The sequence below is a fragment of the Rhododendron vialii genome, chromosome 3a (genome assembly GCF_030253575.1).
Source record: "Rhododendron vialii isolate Sample 1 chromosome 3a, ASM3025357v1".
Taxonomy (NCBI): Eukaryota; Viridiplantae; Streptophyta; class Magnoliopsida; order Ericales; family Ericaceae; genus Rhododendron; species Rhododendron vialii.
Window position 1 is genome coordinate 27,021,367 of NC_080559.1, and position 26,323 is coordinate 27,047,689.

General features: G+C 37.8%; 1 protein-coding gene across 2 annotated transcripts in view; it reads left to right on the forward strand.

The window, feature by feature from the left end:
• The window catches only part of LOC131318796 (cleavage and polyadenylation specificity factor subunit 1), a 31,307-nt gene extending 20,299 nt beyond the window's left edge, over positions 1-11,008 (forward strand). For both annotated transcript variants that reach the window (XM_058348764.1, XM_058348765.1), the window contains 9 exons: positions 1,527-1,607; positions 1,700-1,765; positions 1,872-1,949; positions 3,165-3,386; positions 3,512-3,643; positions 3,808-3,984; positions 4,672-4,851; positions 9,173-9,552; positions 10,495-11,008. In XM_058348764.1, the coding sequence (XP_058204747.1) occupies positions 1,527-1,607; positions 1,700-1,765; positions 1,872-1,949; positions 3,165-3,386; positions 3,512-3,643; positions 3,808-3,984; positions 4,672-4,851; positions 9,173-9,552; positions 10,495-10,609 (1,431 nt within the window). In that variant the 3' untranslated portion in view covers positions 10,610-11,008. The remainder of the gene's footprint in view (positions 1-1,526; positions 1,608-1,699; positions 1,766-1,871; positions 1,950-3,164; positions 3,387-3,511; positions 3,644-3,807; positions 3,985-4,671; positions 4,852-9,172; positions 9,553-10,494) is intronic.
• Positions 11,009-26,323: the final 15,315 nt, after the last annotated feature.

Below are 26,323 nucleotides of genomic sequence, written 5' to 3' on the forward strand. Positions count from 1 at the left end.
TCAATGTGGAAGACTTTCTCTCATCGTATCTTATATCGATGCTATCTCTTCCATTGCGCAAAGGTTTTCATTTCTATTTTATCTTGCAAAGTCTTACCACACATCCATCTCAACATCCTCTTTTCAGCTACACTCATCTTGCATGTTCATTCTTAGTAGCCCGACACTTCATGCTGTATACCACGGCCAGCCTTATAGCAGTATTGTAGAATTTTTCTTCAACTTCGGGGGTATCCTGCTTAGGCCCCGTTCCGCTTTCTTTTTAAACCTTCTTTTTCAAAAAGAAGGTAATTTCAAGCTCAAATATAATGAAAATAAAAAATAATTTCTTAATTTTTTTTGCACCGTTTAAAAGATCTCAATGAGATCTATCAAACAAGATCCATATTGGTAGGAAAATTATTTGCGTAAACACATGAATTTGGAGCTTGAAATTACCTTCCTTTTCTAAACCTTCCTTTTCTAAGAATCTGGAACGGCACCTTAATCCATTCAACTTGTACTTTATGTGTTACGTCATTTGCAATCTTTCCTCGCTTCTTGGTAATTCCTAGTTTTGGAAGTTTACTCATTCAACACTAGAACTTCGAATACTACTTATCCAAGTACTTCGGTTTACTCCTATTTATCCTAAAACCTTGCGACTCTAATGTTTCTCTCCAAGTTTCTATTTAGCATAACGCCTCGCAGTTTCATCTACTAAGACAAATATGGTTATGGTTGAATAAGCTTGTGTTGCTACTTGTACTAAAGTAGTCTGCGACTAGTTCTTACCCAAATTGTCTTATGTGTCTCTGCCCGTTGGCTAGCACTGGATTTGACAAGGTGTAGATTTTCCATAGTTGCCCTAGGATTATCTGAACTGACATGATTTACTAGCCGTGGCATCATCAGCAGGCATGTAGGTGAATACATGTCAGTGCTTGCACAGGTTCATATTGCCATTTTCAAGACTTACGATCTTGTTGATGACCCCATTCAATTTGAAGTGATCTTTATTTATGGCCGTGTGACTTGTGAATGTGCTCTTCATGACATTGTATTACCGGAAAATGCAGAAGAAAAACAATTATTGTGATGAAAGAAATTGTTTGTGAGTGGCACAATAACAACTAGTTTCCTCATTCTTTTGTGTATTGATTTTTTTACTTTCTTGTTTGTTGTCTAAGAGCTACTGATCTTGTTCCTTTTTGAAATAGCTGATCAGAAGTGACTACGCACGTCTTATTTGTTGTTAGAGAATAATCTATAAATTTTATTAAAGCGCGACTGGGAGAGACGTTTGATGTATGATATAAGTATAATCTTTATTTTGGGCTTTGTACTCGTATGCGCTCTCTCTTTTAAAGTCCTTTATTCAAGCCAACAAGCCCAATACTAATTTATTTTGGTTGGCTGTATGGATTTGTCGCTCTGTGAATGGAGGCATCTTCGGTCAAATTTGAAAGAGTAATTTCAAAATGATACTTCAATTTACTGGACTTATCGTGTTAGTAGGTTTATAACTTAAATGTGACCTTCTGCAGCTCTGTGATGGACCTATTGTTGCCTTTGCTGTCCTTCACAATGTGAACTGCAACCATGGTCTTATATATGTTACCTCACAGGTCAGGAAATAATTACTGCTTTTTTTTTTTCTTTTTTCATTTGGTCAAATCGGTTTGTACATGAATTAATTTTACCATTCCCTTGGTTTCAGGGTATTCTAAAGATTTGCCAGCTGCCATCAGTATCATGCTATGACAACTATTGGCCTGTACAAAAAGTGAGTGTTCTTTCTAATGAATTCTTGTCTTAAGCAACCCCTTTTCGTAGACTTTACCATTTGGACAATGATCCACTTACCTGGAAGTTGCAATTTCTATGATCAGATTCCATTGAAGTGTACTCCACATCAAGTCACCTACTTTGCTGAGAAGAATCTTTACCCACTTATAGTTTCAGTGCCAGTAAGTGATTCTCTTGCTTTAATCTGTCCTTGATTCACACATTGTTTAAAAAAGGAGTTTTCCTAATACTTACTCACATGCGTACTCCAGAACATACATCTTCCTATTGCTTGGGCTCAGTACAGTAATTTTGTCTGTAAATGAAGATTCTCTAACATCACGTTTTCATTAATACTGTCGATGCTTCTACTTTCTGTGTTCCCATTATGATCTGCATCCCTCTTGTAGCACCATCACCTGTTTTTCTTTCCTATATAATATTTATTTGAATAATTTCGTTTTATGTTATTTTAAACAAGGAGTTGTGGAACACGCATGCGTGTGCATAATTTGAGTGTAATTCATTCCACTAAAACATAAAAGAAAAAATATTAATGATGAGAATATGTGCAATTACCCTTGAACCAACTATTAATAGAAGTATATCTCCCCAAGTACGAAATATAAAAAACAAAACAACATTCACAACAATCTGTGGAATGAAATTCTAACTTGAAAGGGAAAAACTTACCCAGTCCTGATTTGAAACAAAATGTCAGTGTTTGGTGACCCAAGGCCCTGGATTTCATTTTTTTTTCTTGAGTTGGGAGAATAGGGAGATGCTATGACACTTGGGGATAGATAAGTGTTTCAATAACTAAAACGTGGGGATTGGAAAAAGAGAAGGATAACTGCCATGTATATTTTACGTATTTATCCTAACCCATTCATATATTCATGCACAGCCGTGGTGGGTATTTTTGGAAATAAAAATGTGAGCCAGCCTCAAAAGGGAGTCCACTCCAAATGGTGCTCTCCTTTCGTAGTTAGAATAGATGTACATATGGATATAATTGTACAGTGTACAGTAGACACTAAACATACCTGATGAGTGATGACTTACAGTAGCGATAGACGTGATTTGGTAATAGGATTCTGATTTGTCTCCCTGCAGAAATACAGTTCGTAGTTATCTGGCAATTCCCCTCTCACTCAACGTCGCTTTAAGGTTGAACAGTTTTTAACAATGAAGCTTTTGCTGCATTTCTTAGTTGGCAGTGGTGGTAATTCTGATTTATTTAAACCTTAATTCTTTGGAGGAATGCATCTTGAAAAAATTTTGTTGCTTAAAGTATTGTGATGTTCTCTTCTATGAACTTTTTTAGGCTTTTGGGGTAATTAGTCTTGTTCGATCATATTATGGAGTTTTGTATGATGTTTCTATTATTTCTGCAGGTTCTTAAGCCCTTGAATCAAGTCCTGTCATCTCTGATTGATCAAGAAGCAGGTCAACAGATTGAGCATGATAGCTTGAGTTTTGATGGCAGTTACAGTGTAGATGAATTTGAGGTCCGGATTATGGAACCAGAAAAGTCTGGTGGCCCTTGGCAGACTAGGGCTACAATTCCAATGCAAACTTCTGAAAATGCTCTGACTCTGCGAGTGGTTACACTACTTGTAAGTTCATTGATGTTTCTTTATGTATGATTTTGGTCTCTTCATTCTAGTGGTGGTTGTGTTGGCTGCTGTGGGACTAAAATGTTTGTGCTTTTTTAGAATTCTTATCAATTGTGTTGTTTCAGAATACAACAACGAAAGAGAACGTAACTCTTTTGGCAATTGGAACTGCTTATGTGCAAGGAGAGGATGTCGCTGCAAGAGGGCGTGTGCTCTTGTTTTCTGTTGACAGAGATCCAGATAATTCAGAGACTGTGGTAACCTTTGGATCACTTTATTCTATGTATCTACTCTGCTTTCCTTTCTTTCTTTTTTGCGACTGCAAACTCAACCATTGTCTAGATTTGTGGCCTTTTGCTTTAGTCCTTTTCAGATTCTCAGAAATGCTGTGGGCTACGTAATGATATTTTATCCTTCGCAGGTTTCAGAGGTTTACTCAAAGGAGTCTAAGGGTGCTATATCTGCTCTAGCTTCACTTCAAGGTCATTTGTTGATTGCTTCTGGTCCTAAGATTACCATAAACAAGTGGACAGGGTCCGAGCTGACTGGTGTTGCCTTTTTCGATGTTCCTGCTCTTTATGTAGTGAGCATAAACATTGTACGTATGCCTTCATATGTGATGAATTTGTGGCTTCATTAATATTAGTGTGCCATGCAATAAAATTACACGAATGTGGGTATTAGATGCATATAGGCCAGGTTTTCGATATGTACTACGATTAGTGGGTGCAAGAACACAAATTTTACGGAGAAAATAGAAAGAAGAATCATGAAATAACACTTAGTCTGGAGTAGAATGTCACATCCGTGCGCCCATTTGATTGAGCTTTGATCTTATGTAATCCAGTATTCTGACCGCTTAATTTGTTCAATTGTCTGACTCACCAGCTACATCTAATTTGAAGAGGTTGGAACCTATTGAGAACAATTTTCTATGACTCAACTATTTATAGACTTTTTTTCTCTTTGCCATGTTACTATGATAGTGCAGTTAAAATTGCGAACTATTCATTTTTGCTGTAAACTGTTGTCACCCTTTGTTTATAAAACCACTTTGTTCTTACTCTTAGTGTCTATTATCTTGTATAACTAGTTCAAAATGGGCCACCATCTGCCTGCAGTGACATAATGTTCTCTTAATGTCTGCACGATAATGAATCCATGATTCAGCTCTTCTTGCTTAGTTCGGGTAGCTGTGTATGCACTATGCATTATGTGCACTCTGTTGAGGTTTACTGTTATGTACACATTATTCGCTTCCTGTTGATGCAATTTAATCTTGCAGGTTAAAAATTTTATCCTACTTGGTGACATTCATAAGAGCATATACTTTTTTAGTTGGAAGGAACCTCAACTAAGCTTGTTGGCCAAGGATTTTGGCTCACTTGATTGCTTCGCAACTGAGTTTCTAATTGATGGTAGTACACTCAGTCTTATGGTTTCAGATGAGCAAAAAAATGTTCAGGTTTGGCCCTGTCCTTTGTAGCAGTTTCTTATGCTCAAGACTTTGAAAGTCTTGCTGTGTTGCAAATTTCAAAGGTGATTGAAACTTATGGCAGACAAGATCCTTAATTTTCTTTCAACACATAAAACTCTCTCTATTTAAGACAAAACAGAAGCATTTTTATACTTTTTCCTGTGATATTTAATTTTGCATGTGTATTTACGCCACGCCAAGTATGGTGTGGTTGTCGGCTGTGATGCAACCAAATCAAGGGATATATTGATTAAGAAAGAGAAAACCCCTTTTAGGGATTCAACGAGCATCTTTTCTTTAAAATGATAAAAACTAACAAAATAAGAGACCTACACATCTATTTATAGACTCAAAGACCCTACTCACACTAAAGGACACTAAAATGACACAACCACCCTCAATTCTATTGCATCAAGACTCCCCCTCTAAAGAAAAACAACTTGTCCTCAAGTTGGACAACAAGACACTAGACAACAAAATAAAGAAAACTAGAAGTATTTATTATTCAGCTCCAAATTAGGCATGTGGCTGCATTTCCTTGACCAACGTCACCCTCTTGCATCTACAATCATCAATATGAGCTTTTTGTATACATCCACCATGGCTATAGTATGGTGTGAATAAACAATTCATTTGGCATGTCTTTTGTAAAGCAAAACCCCATCAAAAGATTTCCGAACACATACTCCCAAAGTGTACTTAGACTAATAATCATTCGAAGATTCAAGAACAAACACCACATACCCGAGCTTGCTCGAGTGAAGACTAAGGGATCTTCAAGTTGTCCAATATAGTTGTTCCCCTCTTTTGGTACCTACGGATGGCAATGTTTAGGAATAACACTTCTTGCGGACACCAATGCCACAGAAACTTAAACATCTTGCATCTCTTGCTCTTTGGATAACTTGGAAGACAAGTGTTGGGAGCAATCATCAATTTCAAAGTTGTAACTTTCGTTTACCTCACTACTTACCTCCAAAACTTCTCCACTATATTCCCAAGTTGTCAAGAGAGACTCATTGATCGATAGAGTAAATCCTTCGTTTTCACCACCACCAATTCTTCTTCAAACTTGTCATAAATGGGAACACCATCTAAATTACCAGGTTAACACTAGTCCCAGAGATGGAATCATCCTCAAAATCTTCATGTGAGAGATCATCAAAGATAGGAACATCATCATCAATTTCCTCCTTTGATAACCCATCAAACACTTGAACTTCTTCAAAATCATCTCCAAAGTCTTCATTTGGAGGCTCATCAAAGATGGACAAATCTTCAAACTCATCTCAATCTGAAACACACAAATCATCATCGAGAACACCATCAAGTTCTTCACTTGGATATTCATCAAAGATGGGAAATTCTTCAGAATAACCAAGTTCTGTCACCCCTTTGAGAATGTTGTTCTCCTCCTTGTAGTCAAAACTAGAGTCCAGTTGACTCAGAGAATCACTACTGCATTCACTTGGAGGTAGCAAACGATGCACCTTCTTCAAGTAGCCACTTGTCCATTCAACAACAATCGTTGCAACTCGTTATTCAAGTTAGCAATTTGTGTACTCCACTCTTCAATCTCATTCCTATCATTCCTAGAACGATTTAGATTGCCATGGTCGTAACCATCGTCGTTGTATACCACAAATGCTCTACCTTTACCTCCCCTTCTTCCTCTAACCTTTTGAGCCATTTTAAGCAATCCAAGAATTTGAACCCAGTCAACTCGATTCAGAAATCAAGTCCGAAACATTCAAACATGACTGAAAAATCCGATTATCAGAAGGAAAGCAAATTTAATCCAGCACCCAAACTTGAGCAAAATCATACCCAATTACAAAATCAACCAGAAACTACCATTCTTGAACAAGTCGAGTCAACAATCATAGGAAATCAAGCAGAAATCGGCTAAATCTGTGAAAATCACCTGATTTTTGTGTTCGCGAAAGGCTGGGTTTAGGGGATGAAAATACGCTGAATATGGTTGAATCAACTTTGAAAATGACTCAATCATGTTCAAAATGACTGAATCGAGTTTGTACGACCTTCCAATCAACACAAATGGGTCAATTAACCTTCAGCAGCCCTCGAACTAGCAACCTAGGGCTTGAATGTCATCGTACAGTGCTCGAATCACTTGAATAAGGATGGAATCGCGTTGAATTAGGTCGAATGAGGATCAAATCTTGTCTAACAGCCTTCCCGATCTCCAAATGTAGGGTTTTGCACTTCAGAACGAGTAAGGGTCGAAACAGTCCTAAACAGGTGAACTGGTTTGGGGTTCGAAATGGGGTTGTTGGGGGATTTCGAGCTTGGTCAATCTGTTGTAAGATCGAAGGTTTGATTTAGGGTTTTGGAAATATGGTGGATTGCGATTCGAAGCTTTAGGGTGCAATTTTGGGAATAAAATGGCGCGAAACAGGTAGAACGAACGATAAGGGTGAGGTTAGGGTTCCGACAACTTTGGCAATATTTCCCTGCTAGTCTAGGGTTTGAGCGAAGTATTTTCTTGCGAGATGAATGGGCTAGGATCTGAGCCTAAAAACTCTTATACGAAAATGATGCAACCAAATTAAGGGATTGATTGATTAAGAGAGAAAATTCCATTTAGGGATACAAAGAGTCTAAGCTCTGATATCTTCTCTAAAATGATAAAAACTAACAAAATACTAGACCTACACACTTATTTACAGGCTCAAGGATCCTACTCATACCAAAGGACACTAAAATGACACAACTACCCTCAACTCTACTATATCAGGTTGTCAAGGCTCAAGTCTGGGTAAAGGACTAAATAAGATTTTGTCAGTTTCGATGCCAAGGAATGTATGCATCTAAATAGATTTCATGTTGCCAACTAACTATCCAAATCCTTCTATAAAGCAAGAGGTTTTGTGCATTGGGCAAGATCTTCATATAGTGATACTTCTAGAAGGGACTCGTATCCGTACCTTATTGGTATCGGGTACCGTTAATCCTCGGATACTCACACATAGTATCTGAGAATTCTCACATGCATCCGGTACATGGAATTAAGTTTCTTTAAATTTAAGAAATAGTGTATACTTATCATATACTCTTAACACATCCAAATTTTTACTAGCTCCATCCTGAAAAGATTGTCTGGTTTGTAAAATGAGAACTTAAAAAATGATGTGTTTTTGCCAAGAAAAATTTAAAATTTTTATTCACAAGTTACTAGATATCAATGAGTTCTTTCAATTTATGCCAAAATGCAAGGATGCTTTTTGATAATCGTACATTATTTTTATGCTCTCGTATTGTTGACTGGACATTTTTTTTGGGATGAAGGGAGTATGAAATTAAGCTTTTGATTTTGTACCATAAAATAACATATCAAGGTCTAGGTAGATAAAAGAACATTTTCTGGACAGATAAAAGATTAGTTTTTGTAGAAGAAAATAGTAATATCAAATTAATCTCCTACTTCTTCTTACTGGTGGGATCGATGCATCCTTGTTATATCATCACTATGTTACATGGACTCAGGTACAGATGTCGGGTATGGTTTTAGGTTTTGGATTCATCTAATTGTCATTTCGGGGATACAGGGACACACCTATATATTTAAAATCCTCAATATATGATTTTGATTTTCTAGCATCCAACTGAGCATGTCTGACATGGATACCATATCCCCATGGACCTTATCCCAGTGCCAATTGTCCAACACGGGCACGTCATACATTTTGAGGTGTCCGTGCATACTCAGATGTGTGTATCCATATTTGTGATTCTCATAGACTAGCTAATAATTAGTGAAAGTTTTCATAATTCCTAAAAATTGGTTCATCACCAATCATGAACTTGTGTACCATGATTTTACTAATTATAAGACGTTTTTAAAGAATTATCTTGCTTGTATCCGTAACCTCCTTTTTAAGGTTTCCTTGTCGGCATATTTGTATCGTGTCGTATCTATATCCCATAGCCGTGTCATGCTTTGTAGTTCATGGTTGTATACATGGTTACTGGGAATTTCTCTATTATTTGGTGAGATTACAGTCATTACTTCTCCATGGGTTGAAAGAAAAACCATTCATGCAATTTTACCTTATTGTGTTCCACTATATCTCTATGTGAGCATTCTCCGGCATTGTGCCATAATGTAGTCAGAGGGGGAAGATTTGCTTTCTTGGCAGCATAATTTCATCAATGCCTGGAGATCCTGTGTTCAAGTTACAATTATGTAACTTAATAGCCATATCTCTGAGGGGTGGCTCTGATCCAATTTGAGAAACACTTTTGGAACTAAAACTTGTGTTTTTCCTCTTTCGCATGCACAAAACAGATATTCTATTACGCACCGAAGATGTCAGAGAGTTGGAAAGGACAGAAGCTTCTTTCAAGGGCTGAGTTTCATGTTGGTGCCCATGTGACCAAGTTCTTGCGGTTACAGATGCTCCCTACTTCATCCGATCGAGCTACTTCTGGCTCTGATAAAACCAATCGATTTGCTCTAGTATTTGGAACCCTCGATGGCAGCATTGGTTGTATTGCACCTCTAGATGAACTTACATTTCGGAGACTTCAGTCACTGCAGAAAAAGCTTATTGATGTTGTTCCCCATGTTGCTGGACTAAACCCAAGGTCTTTCCGCCAGTTCCATTCAAATGGAAAAGCCCATCGGCCTGGGCCTGACAGCATAGTCGACTTTGAGTTGCTTTGCGAGTAAGTTTTCTGTTTTTTGTTGTTTTCCTCCGGATGTTTCTAGTAACTGAATGGAAACTGCCTCACTTTCAAGTTGGAGTAACTTGTTTTAACTAATTGCGAAGTCAATTTATTGATGTTCTGTTTGAAACTTGTGGAAAGAGGGAGAAAGGAAGGTTGGTTTTGCAAAAGAAGACAAACAGTAGTTATAGCCTATAGGAATAATGTATTTTTTTGCTTTGTTTGGTTTTGCAAAAGAAAGGAAGGAAGAAAATAACTTTCGCTTGTTTGATATCAAAAGGAAAGATGAAAGAGTAATAAAGCAATGTCAATCAACAAAGAGTGGATAAGGTTGAGGGGAAGTTGATGACAGAAAAGTGAGAATGTAAATATATTCAGAGCTGCTACCTGCACAGACTTCGTGCACAGATCACGGTTGTAGTGGGTCCCACACAAACGTTCCGTTCAATAAATGTACACTATTATTTCGAGGGTTTCCGCAAAAAATCAGCTCAATCTGATGCTTACAGATATTTGATCCAATTGTCTAACTTTCAATTCAGATTTTAGGATAATGAAAAACTAGATCATTGGATCATGTACCGATAGGTATCGGATTGAGCTGATTTTTCTCATGAACCCTTGAAAAAATGTTATACGTTTAATGAACGGCTTGGATCGTTTGTGTGAGACCCCTAGTGGGCCTCACACCATGATCCGTGCACAATTTGTGCTCAAAGTCTGTGTGGTTAGACTTTCTGAAATATATTTTCACGTGTTTTCCCTAAATTGTTGGTCTTTTCTTTGTTGTCACATAAATTCGACTGTCCATTGTGCTTGGTGAGTGAAATTGAGCTTTTAAGGAGGCATGAAATCATCCTGATAAAACTGAATAACTAACAGTTGTCACATTTTTTATACATCTCGATCATGAGTTGTCCTCTGTTTGGCATGATTCTGCAGCTTTGAGATGATCCCATTGGAGGAACAGCTAGAGATTGCGCAACAGATTGGAACGACTCGGTCGCAGATTATCTCCAATTTGAATGACCTCACTCTAGGCACAAGCTTCTTGTGATTCAGAATGCAGAAAAGGAGTGTGAAACAGCTACAAGTGACTACACATGCCTTGGCGGGCCCTACGTCATGGTATATACCCCATCGTTTCCAGCCATAGTTGTTAAATTGGCTCTTTCTTTGGACTAGTTTGTGGAATGGGAAGATCAGTGCAAGGGCCTAATTTGTTTATGGCTTCCCTTTGTTGTTTTGGGATGGTAGAGAGTCGGTATCGGAGGGATCGTCTAGCGATGAGAGAAAATCCACCAATTTGTTGTAACGTTACCCGTTGTTATTAGTTCTGTTGTATTCCATAACTATCAGGTTGCCGAAGCCATAATGGTAGAATACAGTAGCAGTATATAAGAATGCAAACCCTTGTAGTCCTTTGTTTTTTTCAATCATCTTTAGGCCTCGGTTATGATCTCTCTCTCGGGACCCAATGCATTCGTCCCCTTATTCCTTTGGCAAGGATTGATAACACGTTGATCTTCCGATTGGATTAGAGCATCCACATTAGCCTTTTTACATTTTGGATCAATTTACATATTAAAAAGCCACTTTATTACTTTAGCTATCCACTTTAAAATGTTTACTGCATCAGATTCTCTATTCTAGGTCCTCTAAATATAATATTTTCTTTACCTATTTGTACATTATTTATTATTATTTTCTTTGCCGTTTGTTTGGATCAGCAGTGCTGCACTTACCGCACATTTTTACCACACGCTTGTAGGGTTCACTCCAGATTTCGCAAAAATACAAAAAATTACCAATAAATTTTAAAATAATTTTTATGGGACCTTGTAAAAAATCAGCTCCAATGACTATCGGTAAGTATTTTTTCTAGATTCATAGGGGTGAAATTAAGCAGTTAAGCAATTTCATCCAATGAATTCATAAAAAAAAAAATACTTATTGATATCCGTTAGAGTTTATTTTTTATAGGATCTCATAAAAAATTATTTTAAAATTTATGAACATTTTTTTGTATTTTTGTAGAACCCGAAGTTGGTCTCACACGCGTGTGGTAGAAATCAGCTAGACTTTTTTGTTGTTTGGATTGGGACGCGAAGCAAAATATGAGATGAAGACAAAATTCAATCTGAGCCAAAAACATTAATAAAATACTGCTAAGAGAATCTCCAGGAGGCTCGCTTAGAGCTCCCGTGAAGTCTAATTGCCGAGAAAATCTCCATTTTTCCGTTCCCAGCAGCCTCGGTTGGGTCTCGCCAGTTGAGCCCCTCGCTCGACCACCTCGCCCAGCCCAGCGAGTACGGAAGGCTCACCTCAGTCCCTCTCCTCGAAAACAGATTGGCGACGGCCTCCGACAAGTCAAATTTGCTTGCTCCGGCGAAGGTAAAAACCCCTCATCTCACAGTCACCCCCCCCCCCCCCCCCCCCTCTCTCTCTCTCTCTCTCTCTCTGATATGGCTGTCGTTTTGGTCGTCACCGTCGTCGGCTGTGGCCAGATCCGGCAACAATGGCTTCAACGGAGACTTAATCCCAAAATCGTTTTGAGCCCAGAGAATTGTAGATATCGTCGAGACGATTCCAACGCCATCGATCCCGTTGGCGACTGAGGTCACTGGAGCTCTCACGCTCCGATCAAAGGACGCGCGTGAGAGAGAGTTAGATCTACTCTCGCGCGTGTTGGTCACGCGCTTGTCTGAAATATTTTTTTTTTACCTTGTTGAGGTTTTTATTGAGGCTGTTGGGTAGTGAACATGTTTTGTGGCTAGCCAACAGGGAAATCCTACGGTAAATGGCTAGAATTATGGATACATTGCTAGAGATGCTCTAATGGAGTGAACAGTGCCTCGCTTGAAGAAGCAAGCAACTGTAGCAAATGTTAATTTTCCGGATTTCCCAACGAGGCTAATGAAGTTCTATTTTTCACGTCTTTCCTCCTTTTTTTAGTTTCAAAGGGGAGTAAATAGTGAGATGTGAATACTCTAATGTTCAGTTAGTTCAATTTGCCGAGTCACAAGGCTTTCGTTTGGGAAAAACGAAGGAAATGATTTGGCCCTGCTACTTTGTATAGGTTATTTTCTGTTTTCCATTTTTTTATTTTTTATTTTTTTTGAGGAAACGTAACATACTATATTACAAACCAAACAGTACAAACTACAAAGGGGCTCACCGGTCCCGGAAAATAAAAGAAACAAAAACGCAAAATACGAAGAATGGTCACTAAGAAAATAGTGCCGGTGTAGGAACCCGCTGATCTACTCGTGGAGGTGGGTGGATAAACCTTGATTTGCATCCAGTTGAAGCATGTTCTTGTAGCAGTTGCCGCCGCAAGATGCGGAGGCACTCAAAAATCTGTTGCCAAGGTTGATCAGATCCAAGAGCCGAAACCCAGTGTCGCTGGTATAATCAGGAAAAAAATGTATGTATGCATACTATTTGAAGTTACAAAGATGGAATGTTACTATACAAAAGTCACTCTAAGAAAATGGCCCAAGGTTAGGTATAACCTCTTCAAGCAACAGAAACGGTTCCAACTCCCAAATCATATATCCCTATGCTCTTGAGAGAAGCATATATTCGGGGACTGGTCAAAGCATCGTAATCTGCTAAAGAAATCTTAAAATTCTTTCAAGGATTTAATTATTTGCGTGCAAAATAATGGTATAAGGTCCGGCTATAGATCCTGTTAGACACTTCATCCGACATATCTTACCTGAGCCACTCAAGCTTAGTTAATGTAAAAATAATGGTTACACCTTTTGTAGCCAGTTGGTCTTAGGTTGGAACCTTCCATGATACTAGAATTAGATCTTGAGTGGCCTTGCCTCACGCGCTCGACTCTCCACCCAAGTCAATTCCTCATCTCGTCAATCCATGCCTCCACGTGCTACAGGGCTGCACGTTGAGGAGAGTGTTAGACTTTATCTTATATCACTTACTTAAGCCACTCAAATTTGTTAATCTGAATGTTACTGCACCTATTGCCCATTGATTTTAGGTTTGAACCTAAAAAAAATCTAACAGATCCTTTTCGACTGTATCTGAAAACAGTTCTGACTTCCAAATCATCCTTTAAGTTGTTGACAGGGTTCATCTCTCTTGTAAAGTGGTCAAACCAACCTAATCTATTAATGATGCCTGTAATCTTTATTAAGGAATCCTTACTTCTCTAACCTCCTTTTTCTTCTATGAAAAGCTAGCCTCTCTAATGACCTATGAAATGACTACAACCATCCCTAAATAAGCATAATTCATTTTTGAAAAAATGTGCTTTGAGGAATGATTGAAGTTTAGGGCCTATGACTCGATAACTTTAATTTTGCAAAATGGAAACAGTTTGTGCATTTGCAAACTGATACTGCTCGACTAAGTGCCTGTCCCTCTGTTTTCCTAGGTAAAAAGATTAAAATGCACTAAGCCAATTATAGAAAGGGCCGTTTTGTGTCTTCGATGATCAATTCCTCTTGGGTCCGAAGAAAGACATTGTTTTTTTGAAATTGATTTTGCCACTCCTGTTTTAGCCACTAACACTCCAATTTGTGTCTTGATTATGTGAGATTACAAAATAAAATGTGGAGTGCCATTGACTAAAATTAGAGTGCCAAAATCACATCCCTTTTTTTTTTTGGTAGAAAGAGTTGGATCCACGAAGATGTCATATGATTAGTTCATTCTCAAATCATGTATTCCACTTTAGGACTGAGAAATTTTTGGGAACCAGGTGGGTACCACGTGACCGTGCTCACGTGGTGGCGGTGGTGCCCGAGCAACCCATCCGTGCCGTCCAACACATTGAAACCCTCTTTCTCCTCTCACCCCACCTCACTCTCCTCTTTCTCTATCCTCTTTCTCTATTCAATTCCGAACCGTCCAAAATTGAAATGGACAGCGTGGATGCGCTGAGCGGACACCACGTGGTACCCATCCGGCACCCAAAAATTTCTCCCACTTTAGGCTACTGGTGCTCAGTATTTGCAATCATAGCCGAACATTCCCTCAAGGGTCCCCATGTTGAACTTGAGTTTATGTTATTGTGTAAAGGCCTGTTTTGTAAATCCATTCATATTGATGCCTTAGCGCGATGAGAAGTGTTATCTTAACTGTCGAATTCAAGTCGCAAAAATTAAGGGTTTTTTATCACTAGGTATAGAAAATAAAATTTATTTTCCATCAGGTCACCTCCAACTAATGAAACTCCAAAACCCTATGAAAGTATCTAAAACTCTAAACTCTAAAAGTGCCTAAACTCTAGGGTACCCCATGAAAGTGCCTAAATAGCTAAAACCTTATAAAAGGAAAGTGCACCCTAAAACTTCTATGAAAGTGCCTAAACCTAAACCTTAGGACTCTATGAAATCGCATAAACTTAAACCCTAGGGTATCTTAAGCCCTAAAATCCTAGGACATCCTAAAACCCTATCGTGGCACTTCCATGAATGATAAATGTATTTTGTAAAAAATAAACCTAGTAGTAATTAAAGATTCTATCTCACTTTAATGATAAATACTTTTTATTTTCTGTACCTAGCGGTAACAATTCCAAAAATTTACAAAAAAGTGAGATAACATATTATTGTTATCTTCATGATACTTCTGACAGCGGGAGCTAGCTAGCCTTATGTAGTAGCTACTAGTGCCCCACAAACATTCTCACGGGTGTATGCTGCATGCGGTGATTTGAGATAATTAATGGGTTAACAACGTCAATGCCATTTTTGTTTTCGTTCGGAAAATGATTGATTTGGAGTTGAGATTTCCGACTACAGCCATCCCGGTCTCACATCAATAATTCAAGTCATCATTATCTCGAAGAGTTAATCTAAAAGATCAATCTAGCGAGTAAAAAGCATTGGATACTTATATATAGTTCACTTTATCGAAACACATTTTTCATCGAGACAAAAATGTTTCGACCACATAACTATCAATATCTGCCCACTTTATTTTTTTCATGATGATCGATTTAAAGACTCTTCTAAATTCGTGATTCGATCATTGATGCGAGACGGATGATAGAGCCCACAAATCAACACTACAGGGCCTGTAGTTGGAAAAACCCAATTTGAGAGAAGCCAGGCACTTCAGTTCCTTCTCGTCTTTCCCTCTTAAAAATCACTATTAAATTAAAGCCTGATATTGACAGAATTTGCAAAAGGTAGCAGACCTATATTAGTCATAATTAATTATGGACCGAATTGTGGGTTTATGGCATGCTTTAGTTTATAGCATTTAAATAAACTCACTTATGCTTTGGCTGTCCACACACGTGCGTTACAAGAAATGATTTTGGTCGTCTTCCTAAAGTACAATGATGTGGCACACGTGCGGAGAGTTTTATCATGAATTAGGGCATGCAAAGGTAGGAGGAGGAGGGGCCAAAATGAAATTAATATGTTTAGAGATGTTCCCTAAGTGTGATTTTTTCCTGGGTTGGGACCATTTTCCCTTTAACCAATGTCCAGTAAAAGTGGAGCACACCTCCTTCTATTTCGATAAAATAGAGGCCCATATACATTGTATCCTTTTTCATGCGCATTTGGCCCCCACGCTTCTCTCTCTCTCTCTCTCTCTCTCTCTCTCTCTCTCTCTCTCTCTCTCTCTCTCTCTCTCTCTCTCTCTCTCTCTCTCTCTCTCTCCTAATTGTTGTGCAAAATGATTCATGTATCTAGTGCATAATAGTGTCAAAAACCAAAATGAGGTTTGTGACATATAATGTTATGTGGGTCATGTTATATATGTTTGTGTGATCGGGTACGAGTACTCTTGGATGCACACTTGCCACGTAAAGGATATGCAGGACAATAGGGAATGTACATGACACCATTAATAGCATCAATATTAGTCCGTAGGAATTAGGCCTAAGTGAAATAAGTAAAAATAATAATTGAATTAAAGGTGATGTATTGCAAGAGAATGACCTGTCTCGTAAACAGATAAATAAATAAATACTTTAAAAATAAGAATTTTGACAGTACGGAATCTTAATTTATAAATTCATATATCTTCATTGTTATTAACTTTGTCAAACAAATGGACATAAATGAATTGGGAATATACCTTGCAATTTCAGCAATAAAATTTAGGATGTGTGCTATCTTGTCTTCTTTCCTCACACTACAGAACCCAACTTTGGAGAAGCACTTATAGTGGGATCCCTGTAATGCACAGTTAGGTCCCCATTCAGAGAGAGAGAGAGAGAGAGGCAAAATGAGTATGGCCTTTGACATGAAAACGGGACCTCTCATTTTCTTCAGAAAGTCTTCTCTTAAAGCAAAATGTGGCATGGCTAGATGAGTCTACTTGGTGAGGTTGTCAAATTTGAGTTTTCGGGGGCTCTTTAATTTGTTACTTTAGCTTTTTTCTTTCTAGCATATAAGTCAACTTAGTTTTCGTAACGTTTTGTTTTCTTTTATGGGAGAAACTACATAAATAAGCTATAGCCGAAAAAATTTAGAGCATTATTAGAGACACAGACATTCGAACACAAATTCAAACACACACATATGTATCCGAAATAGCCTGACGTGTGTGGGCTCCACGTTAACGGTCCATTCCACACGCGCATGCATGTTTGTGTCCGTTCGCCATTTTTGAAAACTATATTTAGATACTTTTGGCTTTCACTTTTATATATCAAAATTAACGAGCTCTTCTACTACGGCCTTGCAACAACCCTCTCCAATTCCATCTTGGCAATTTAAAGTGTTCGGCTTAGTCCCACTAAATTAAAGTCTTTGTTGGTTGGAATAATTGTTTTTGCCCTTTTTATCCTTAAAATTTGCTTTTACTGGGAGGGAAAATAGCTAGGAATGGTCAATGTCATTTTGTGAATGTAATTCACGTGAGTTGTTTTTCTAAAGTATAGGCGGCTTATCTCTTCTCTCGTGGTGTGGTTATTTGCCACACACACACTCACTCTCTCTCTCTCTCTCTCTCTCTCTCTCTCTGGATATATACCGATCGAAGAACCAAAAAAGAAGAAGAAGCAACGGATAGATCCTAACTTTTGGTTATAATCATTCTTCCCCAAAAATGCTAGGCTCACAGCAAACTACCATGCCACATAGCATAAGTACCTGAATCCTATAGTGGGTTACAAATGAACATCAATTTAATCAGGGAATTAATTTCTACATTCTCTTTTTGCTATACACACACTTTTTTTTTGTTTTTTAGTGTTGAAAGCGTATGTATTTTTTTTGCTAAAAGAAAAAAAATGTAGTGTAGATATAAAAAGGGAAAGTATGAAAATCAATTCCCTTTAACCATGAGAGAAAAATATTGTTTCAAAATTAACCATTCTTCTGGGCGCTCTTATGGTAGTCGACATTAATTAAATTATTATATTAGACTGACATCAATTTGAGCATTATGGTGGACCAACATCAATTTTGATAATTATAGTGGTATATAAAATCAAAATTCACACACACACACACACACACACAAAAAAAAGAAGAAGCATGAAAGACATTCATCAACACCAATATATGCCGGTAGCAATGTCTATCTTTTCAATAATAGTGAGCTTATGCACATTCATCACCCCAACTCCAAATCACACGCGGGTCCATACATATGTATGTGCTAGACGTCTGGCCACATATGATGCGAGTGCAAATCCGGTTATCCAAAAGATAAAAAGATAAATTCTTGAATTGTGATTAATTTTTGAAATCTAAGATAAAATTAGAGTGGAGAAGAAATTTAGAAATGACAATTTTTTTCTTCTTTAATTTTTGGTAGTTTTCTTTAGGTTGTTAATTAAGCAGTAGTTTGGGAAAAAAGTGTGAGCCAGACGTTGTACACCAGGAGGGGTGTTCCCTTTATAATAGTTAATAGATAGATACTAAAATATGTATTATCCTTACAATATATGATTATGAAGGTAAAGTTTAGAAATAATCCCTTTAGTTTGCATGAAATTTCAATTCCGTCCCTCTAGTATTAAATGTGTCAATTGAAACCAATAAGACACAATGTTTCAATTCCGTCTCTCTCGCTGACGTGATTAAAGCAAACGGAATTCAAGAGCAAAATTAGTGTTCGGAGTCCAATATAAGGTACGTATATGATCATGTGTACCACTTCCAATAGTTTCTCCAACATGTAAATCAGCTTAAAATTCTTCTAGTGATATCATTACACCATCCTATATGGATGTTGCCATCACACCATTATAAATGTTGATGTGTCTAACACATAATTGCCTAATATATGGTCAAAGGAAAAATTCCAATACAAGAGCCCTAACCATGATTTCTATTTAGGGATTGGTGGTTCCATGCGCGGGTGCGCAGAGTGTGTCGGCCTCATACCCGATGTGAGTTACACGTGTTTGTGCAATTTTTAATTTGTGTGTCAACTTCTGACGTGGATGCTTGATCACTAGTATATTTGTCCACCCGATTGATTCACATGACAAAAAAGTTTTGACAGAATGTTCTCTCTCTTATAATTAGTATTACGTGTCTAATTCAAACATGACTATCATATAGCGTTGAGATGAATTTTCAAACAACATCAATGCCACAAATACAAATATATAAAAGGAATATATATATACCCACACGGGGCGGTTCCGCGGACAACCAATTAAACACCTTAAAAAACACCCCAAATCTCAATCTCAATCTCATAGTTCCCGCTCAGATTTTATAATCGAAATTTATTTATATATATATATATATATATATATCAGTCGGGTTCCTGTAAGGGATCCCGCATTTTTTTAAAATGCGGGACTCCCCTTCCCGATTGAATTTCGATGATCCGAGCCGCTCAAAGTGATCAGAACGTGATTTTAAGGGTCCTCGCGCGAAATCAGCAAAAAAAATGACCGGGAAGGGCTTCATCCGAGCAGTTTTCATTGAACGGTTCAAAAAAAACTGCTCGGATGAAGCCCTTCCCGGTCATTTTTTTTTGCTGATTTCTCGCGGGGACCCTTAAAATCACGTTCTGCACACATTGAACGGTTCAGATTTTTAAAATTTGATCGGAAAATGAAAGTCCCTCATTTTAAAAAAATGAGGGATCCCTCACTTGATAATTTGTGTATATATATATATATATATATATATGAGTCTCCTTCTTCTAAGGACCATCTTAACTTAATAAAATAAAGACCTCCCTTTCTCGATAGAATTTCGATGATCCAAGCCGCTCAATGTGTTCAGAACGTGATTTTAAGGGTACTCGCGAGAAATCAGCAAAAAAAAATGACTGGAAAGGCTTCATTCGAGCAGTTTTTGTTTGTTTTTTATCAAACGGTTCAAATAAAAACTGCTCGGATGAAGCCCTTCCCGGTCATTTTTTTTGCTGATTCCTCACGAATACTCTTAAAATCACGTTCTGAACACATTGAGCGGCTCGGATCATTGAAATTCGAACGGAAAATGGGAGAAATGAAGAGGTCCTTATTTTAACTAAAATATGGACCACCTTATTTGAAAATGACTGTATATAAGGACCTCTATTTGAAAATAAGGTGGTCCTTATTTTAGTTAAAATAAGGACCTCTTCATTTCTCCCATTTTCCGTTCGAATTTCAATGATCCGAGCCGCTCAATGTGTTCAGAACGTGATTTTAAGGGTGTCCGCGAGAAATCGGCAAAAAAAAAGACCGAGAAGGTCTTCATCCGAGCAGTTTTAATTTGAACCGTTTGATAAAAAAATAAACAAAAACTGCTCGGATGAAGCCCTTCCCGATCTTTTTTTTTTGCTGATTTCTCGCGTGTACCCTTAAAATCGCGCTCTAAACACATTGAGCGGCTCGGATCATCGAAATTCGATCGGGAAAGGGAGGTCCTTATTTTATTAAGTTAAGGTGGTCCTTAGGAGAAGGGGACTCTATATATATATGTATATATATATATATATATATATACAGAAATGATAGAGGTACCGAAAATAGGGGAGGGATTTCGTACCGACGGCCGCCGGTGGGCCGTCTCCGGCCACCGGACGGCCGATTATACATATACACACGAAAAGGGGTGCTCCGATCAAGCACCCTACACACCTCGGATGTCGTTGATTCCCGCGTAGGGCCCTTCGGGTTTTTTTTTTAGAATTTTTGGACGGCTCGGATCGGCCGTCCGGTGGCCGGAGACGGCCCACCGGCGACTGTCGGTACGAAATCCCTCCCCCATTTTCGGTACATATAGCAACACTCATATATATATAGTCCGGTTCCCTTAAGGGATCCCGCACGGGCTTACCGTGCGGGACTCCCATTTTTCGATCGAATTGGGACGATCCGAGCCGCTCAAAGTGATCAGAACGTGATTTTAAGGGTATCCTCGAGAAATTAGCAAAAAAAATGATCGGGAAGGGCTTGATCCAAGCAATTTTTTATTGAACGATTCAGTAAAAACTGCTCGGATCAAGCCCTTCCCGATCATTTTTTTTGCTGAATCCTCGCGGGTACCCTTAAAATCACGTTCTGAACACATTAAGCGGCTCGGATCGTCGCAATTCAATAGGGAAAGGAGAGGTCTGCACGGTAGACTGGTAAGGGATACCTCACTGGATCCGTGGTGTGTGTGTGTGTGTGTGTGTATATATATCTAGACATAGATATCTCCAAAATCATCGAATACACTTAGGTATCACAAGTTAAAATGGAGCTCTCACACATCGAACAATTTTGGACACATCTGTGTACGAATCTCTCCATCGGTGTCCGTTGCATTTCTTCCAAACAAACACAAATAATGAGGAATAATACAGTAGTGGTATTTTGAATAAAAAATGAATGAGCATTTTAAGTTCGAACATGTATTGAAAAGTTGTTGAAAGTTCTCTATGTACATAAAAATGTTCAAGCTCATGAACACTTCTTTGTTTGTTTGTTTTTTTCTATGAACACTTCCTTTGTTGGTTTTGTATGACAATGTGACGATTCGCGTCAGCTGACCTGTTAATCATTCGCCTAAAAACATGGTTCAAAAAGTTAATCTCAAATTATACAGTAGTTGGTCGTGATACGTTATATACTACTTTTTACTTTTAATCCCCACCAATGTGGGACTAGCTAGCTAGGGTGGGCTCTCACAGATAATCATTACCTCCATAATGACGTTCCACACAAACCCCAAGGATTAGCCTAGTGGATAAGGTTTGAGACTAAGAAATTTGTTCTTTCCTAAAGTTTTAGGTTCGAATATCTCTTAGGCACTATCAACTTCTTTGGGGCGCATTCATACAGAGCTCTACTATGCTTTAATTAATTGAGACTCCCACAAGTGAACAGTGAAATTGGTCTTCCAGAATTAATCGAGGTGCGTGTAAACTGGCCCCGAACACCTGGGTTATAAAAAAATTGACATTCTACGCAAGTGTTTTGTTTTTATGAGAATATATATGGACTTGGCACACCTAAACTCCCCAGCAAAACTAAAACTAACGCCATTATTACATTCTAAATATTCCTTCTCTACATGCTTGACTATATTTTATGGATTGGGGCCATTAAAGTCATCTTGCTTTACTCATGAAGTATAAAGGGCAAAAAAAAAAAGAAGAAGACGAAGAGGAAGAAAATTATTCAACGACTTTCGGAAAGTCAATGGCTAGTTGTTTAAGTAACAAGGTGTAACCACGAGCTTTTCATTATTGATATTCTCCGATCCTCTCCCATACATATGGTAGAGAATCTAATATTAATATTCTAGTTAGGTGTCAGTCGACCGTTTGTCTACCATCTCTCCTAAAATCAATTGGTATTGGAGATGGCTTAAATTAAATTTTTTATAACATTCGACATCGCACCCGCAAATCTGTTTTTAGAGCGATCGCAGAAAGTGACATTTTATAACCAAATTCATGGGACATTCTGAGCCCAACATTAAGAATCCTAAGGTTTACTGCCTTATTTTTCCATGGTGGTTATTTAAATCAACCTGGCCTCCATCTCTAGCTATTTATTTCTAAGACGATATATATAGCCTAATTGCAATCCAACAACCCTTTCTTTGGGAGCTTAATCCTTTTTTCTTTATCTGGTTGGAGATATATTAATTGAAATTCATGCTCAATTTGTGGGACTAAATCATGCTATTATCCAAGCCTGTCTTGACTTTTTAGAGAGTAAGGCTCTCTTTGGAACTCGAAGAAAGGAATGGAAAAAAAAAAAAGATAATTAAGAAGGAAATGAGCTAGGGAGAACGTTAAAGAGAGATTAGGGGGGAAAGTTACATTTGTTTTTGAAGTTTTTCCTTCTCTTTCTTTAAGAACCAAATTAACAAGGGAAGAGAATTTTTTAAAAACTTCTCTTCCTTTCCGTTTCTTTCCACAAGTTCTAAACAGATCCTAAGCATTTGCAAAACTGAGCGTGTAGTATGCAAAAAGGATGCACAATGATAGATCTAAAAAATGACTATACGTGAAAGACCTCAAATGTGGCTGCACTTGAAGAAATATGTTAATGAATACAATCCTACATTGCTTGAGAATAGAATGGGTGATCACTTAAATTAATGTTGAAACTTCTCCACCTAGTAGCTTAAGTATTTAGATTGGATATAAAGTTTCTACAGCATTGTCATGCTCGTTTAGGTTCCCCCTTGTCTAACTTTAGTATAACTCCAGCCATCCAATAGTGTTTTCAATGGTTTGGATTAAAGAAAAACTCTTACAGGAAAGAAAATAATCTTCCATGAAAGAGTTTTTTTTTTTTTTAAAATCTAAATCGTTAATTGTTGAGATGAACAGCTAGCATAGCACACTACTGCCCTGTAGTCCAGGGAGACCCCAGATCCATCTTTTTCACTTTGGAGAAAACCTTAAAATTATTTTTCAAGCATATACGAATTGACCTGAGGATGTATTAGAGAGAAGTGAGAAGAACATGGCTCATTGATGCATATACCGAAGAGTTTGACTAATTAATTAAACACTCCCTTTGGAGGGTGAGAAAGGAAGAGAAAAGAAATGGGAGCCCTTTCTCTTCAAATCTCACCATTTTTTTGTGAGATTGTGGGAGAAAGGGGAATGACCAATCAAAACATTTCTTTTTTATACTTTTGTCTCTATTTCTTACCAAATGTTCAAATCCAATTGAGTAATTTCTTAAAAAACCTCAACTCTATTTTTTTTTTTTTTTGTTCTCATGAAATCACTCAATCCAAAGGGGGCCGAACTGACAAATTAAATGCCTAAAAATGTGCCAGTCAAATTGCAATAAACAATCAAAGAAAGAAAGGCTTCTTTTTCCAATATATATATACATTCCTCGATCGAACAGCTTTGTTTCGATCAAAACAGTGTGTTGATCTTCTCCTGCAAATTAACCACTAGCTTGTTCAAATCCCGGTTCCTCCGCCAAATAAACTAGAAAAATATTCACCAGTTAAACTACTAATTATTAAGCACCTTCCTCATTCCTTCCACTCCCCCCGTCCTTGCTTTGACATGCATTAATTAGAATAGTTAAAACAATGTGCATGTGATTCTATTAAAAAACAAAAACAAAAAAAAGCGCGCAATGTGCAGGTGGGCGCGCGACTGCGATGAGAGAGATGTAGAAAAAATAAACAAATTGGTAAACAAATTGGTAAAAAAAAAAACTCAGTTTCGGAAGGGTCAAATTAATTTTTTTGAGATTTTAGAGGGTTCAAAACACAAAATATTATTGCACCAAAAATTAATTGGAGAATCTACTGAAGTTTGGAATAATCTTGGCAAAAATCAAATCTTACACAAAGTTTTTTATCTTCGCAAAGTTTAGTCGAACTGCTCCCGCGTAGACTGACCCGGACAACCTGATGAATTGGACAAAAGAAGTTTGATACTATTTCGTACGTGTAATGAAGAGTACCAAAAAGAGAGCATAATTAATTACAGAGAAAAGTAAGTGCGAAAATCTGTCCACAATGTACATTTGCCAAAATAATGGTGTATGAATTATTGTGTTCAGTGATTTATAGGAAGCACTTCAATCAAGGCGTGGAGATGTAAGATGGCTGCCTCTCTATTTACCGACAAAGTTAATGTAGGGTATTAATTGTTTACTGCCGGCCTTCATTTGGTAGGCAAAACAAAAAAAACAACACTGTTAAAAATTAATTAACCCATTTGCCTAGTGTTGTAGTAGATTAATATTGGCCACCACCACCCCTGGTTAACTTAACTAGTAACATTATGTTTGGGGCTTTGAGCAATGACAAGTATCTATCCTAATTCTGCCATGCACAAGCACAACCCCTAGCTAGCTAGCTGGGTTTTTTTTAACCAGCAAAATCAGCATGCCAACCCATCGATCACTCTTCCCACTAGCCATGTGAAGTGAATGAGAGAGATTGGGGTTCATATATATATATATATATATATATATATGGAAGTGGCTTGCCCCAGGTTGACCATCGGATTGCGCAGGGTGCAGTCCAGCCATTTTCGGCCGCTTTCTGATCGACTCACTTTGATTATCAGACTCGTTTATTTTGTAGAACTTGTTGATAATTACAATTAACTATGCAAAAAATCAAATTGATCAAATATCGATTACTTGAACGGAGGAGCACTTTCATCTGTGGAGTAAAAAAATGGGGTTGTTCAAGTTATGAGTCATTTAGTTACTCCTTTTCCGAATTAAATCTGGTATGTTCAGATATTTATATGATTATCTGATAAACTTGATTTTTCGCATATTTATTGTTGTTATAATCAATGAGTTCTACAAAATGAACGAGTCCAATGATCAAAGTGAGTCCAGAAAGTGGCCGAAAATGGCCGGACTTTATGAGAGGTGTCCGATGGGAGCTTGAGTCCGGGAAATTTGATTGGAAGGGGAAAAAAACAGTGATGCCAATTTTTTGTGCAAGGCGTGCACAGCACGGTGCTATACACCATCCAAGCCGTCTATTTGACAATCCAACGATCCATATCTTATCTCGGCACCGTGTAGAACCTGAGCCATTCATTGCCTAGATGAAATCTAAACTATTGAAGCTTTGTTCGGTTAACATTTCAGTTTTAGTTTTAGTAGTTTCTCATCTCTCTATCTCTCTCCAATCATTACCCTTATCTTCAATCATTACTCTATTTCTCTCTCCACCCACTACTAAAACTAAACTAAACTAAACTACACTAAACTCTCAACTAAACAAAACCTGAATTTCTGAATGGACGACTCGGATGGTGCACAGAACCGTAATGTGTACCTCTTGCACGGCACGCCCCCATGATCAGGAGCTACATACCTCTCAATCAAAGAAATTTAAAAAAAAAAAAAAGAGGAAAATATACTTAAGAATTTTATTGAAAACTCATACTGTATCTAGTTGTATACGGGTCAAGGCCCTTTTAGCCAATTAAGACACAAAAACAAAACAAGCTAACAAACATAAAAAATAAAAAAACAAACCTTAAAAGGCTAGATATGAAGGGAAGGGAAGCCAAGAATGATGAAGTGCCATTAATAGTACTAGAAGGAAACAATTGACAGAGGAAAAGTGTGTGTGTGGGGATCCAAAAACCCCAGAGGAAAAGTCTCCTTTTGACTGTTACCGACTGATCAAAAGACTCTTCCAGATTTTTCCTCCATTTCTCATCTTCTTTTTGAAAAGGAAAAGAGATCGAGGGGCCGGGAAACAACAAAAGTACAGTTACATAGAAGCAGCCCCAACTTAACAGAGTTGATAATTGGGACAAGGCATGAAGGCAAGAAATCTAATTTACTCTATCCTAAAAGGGATTGAGGGTGGGGTGAGTGAGTTTTGAATCTTCTCCAAATGCACGAGAGTACAAAATACCGAGTTCTAGA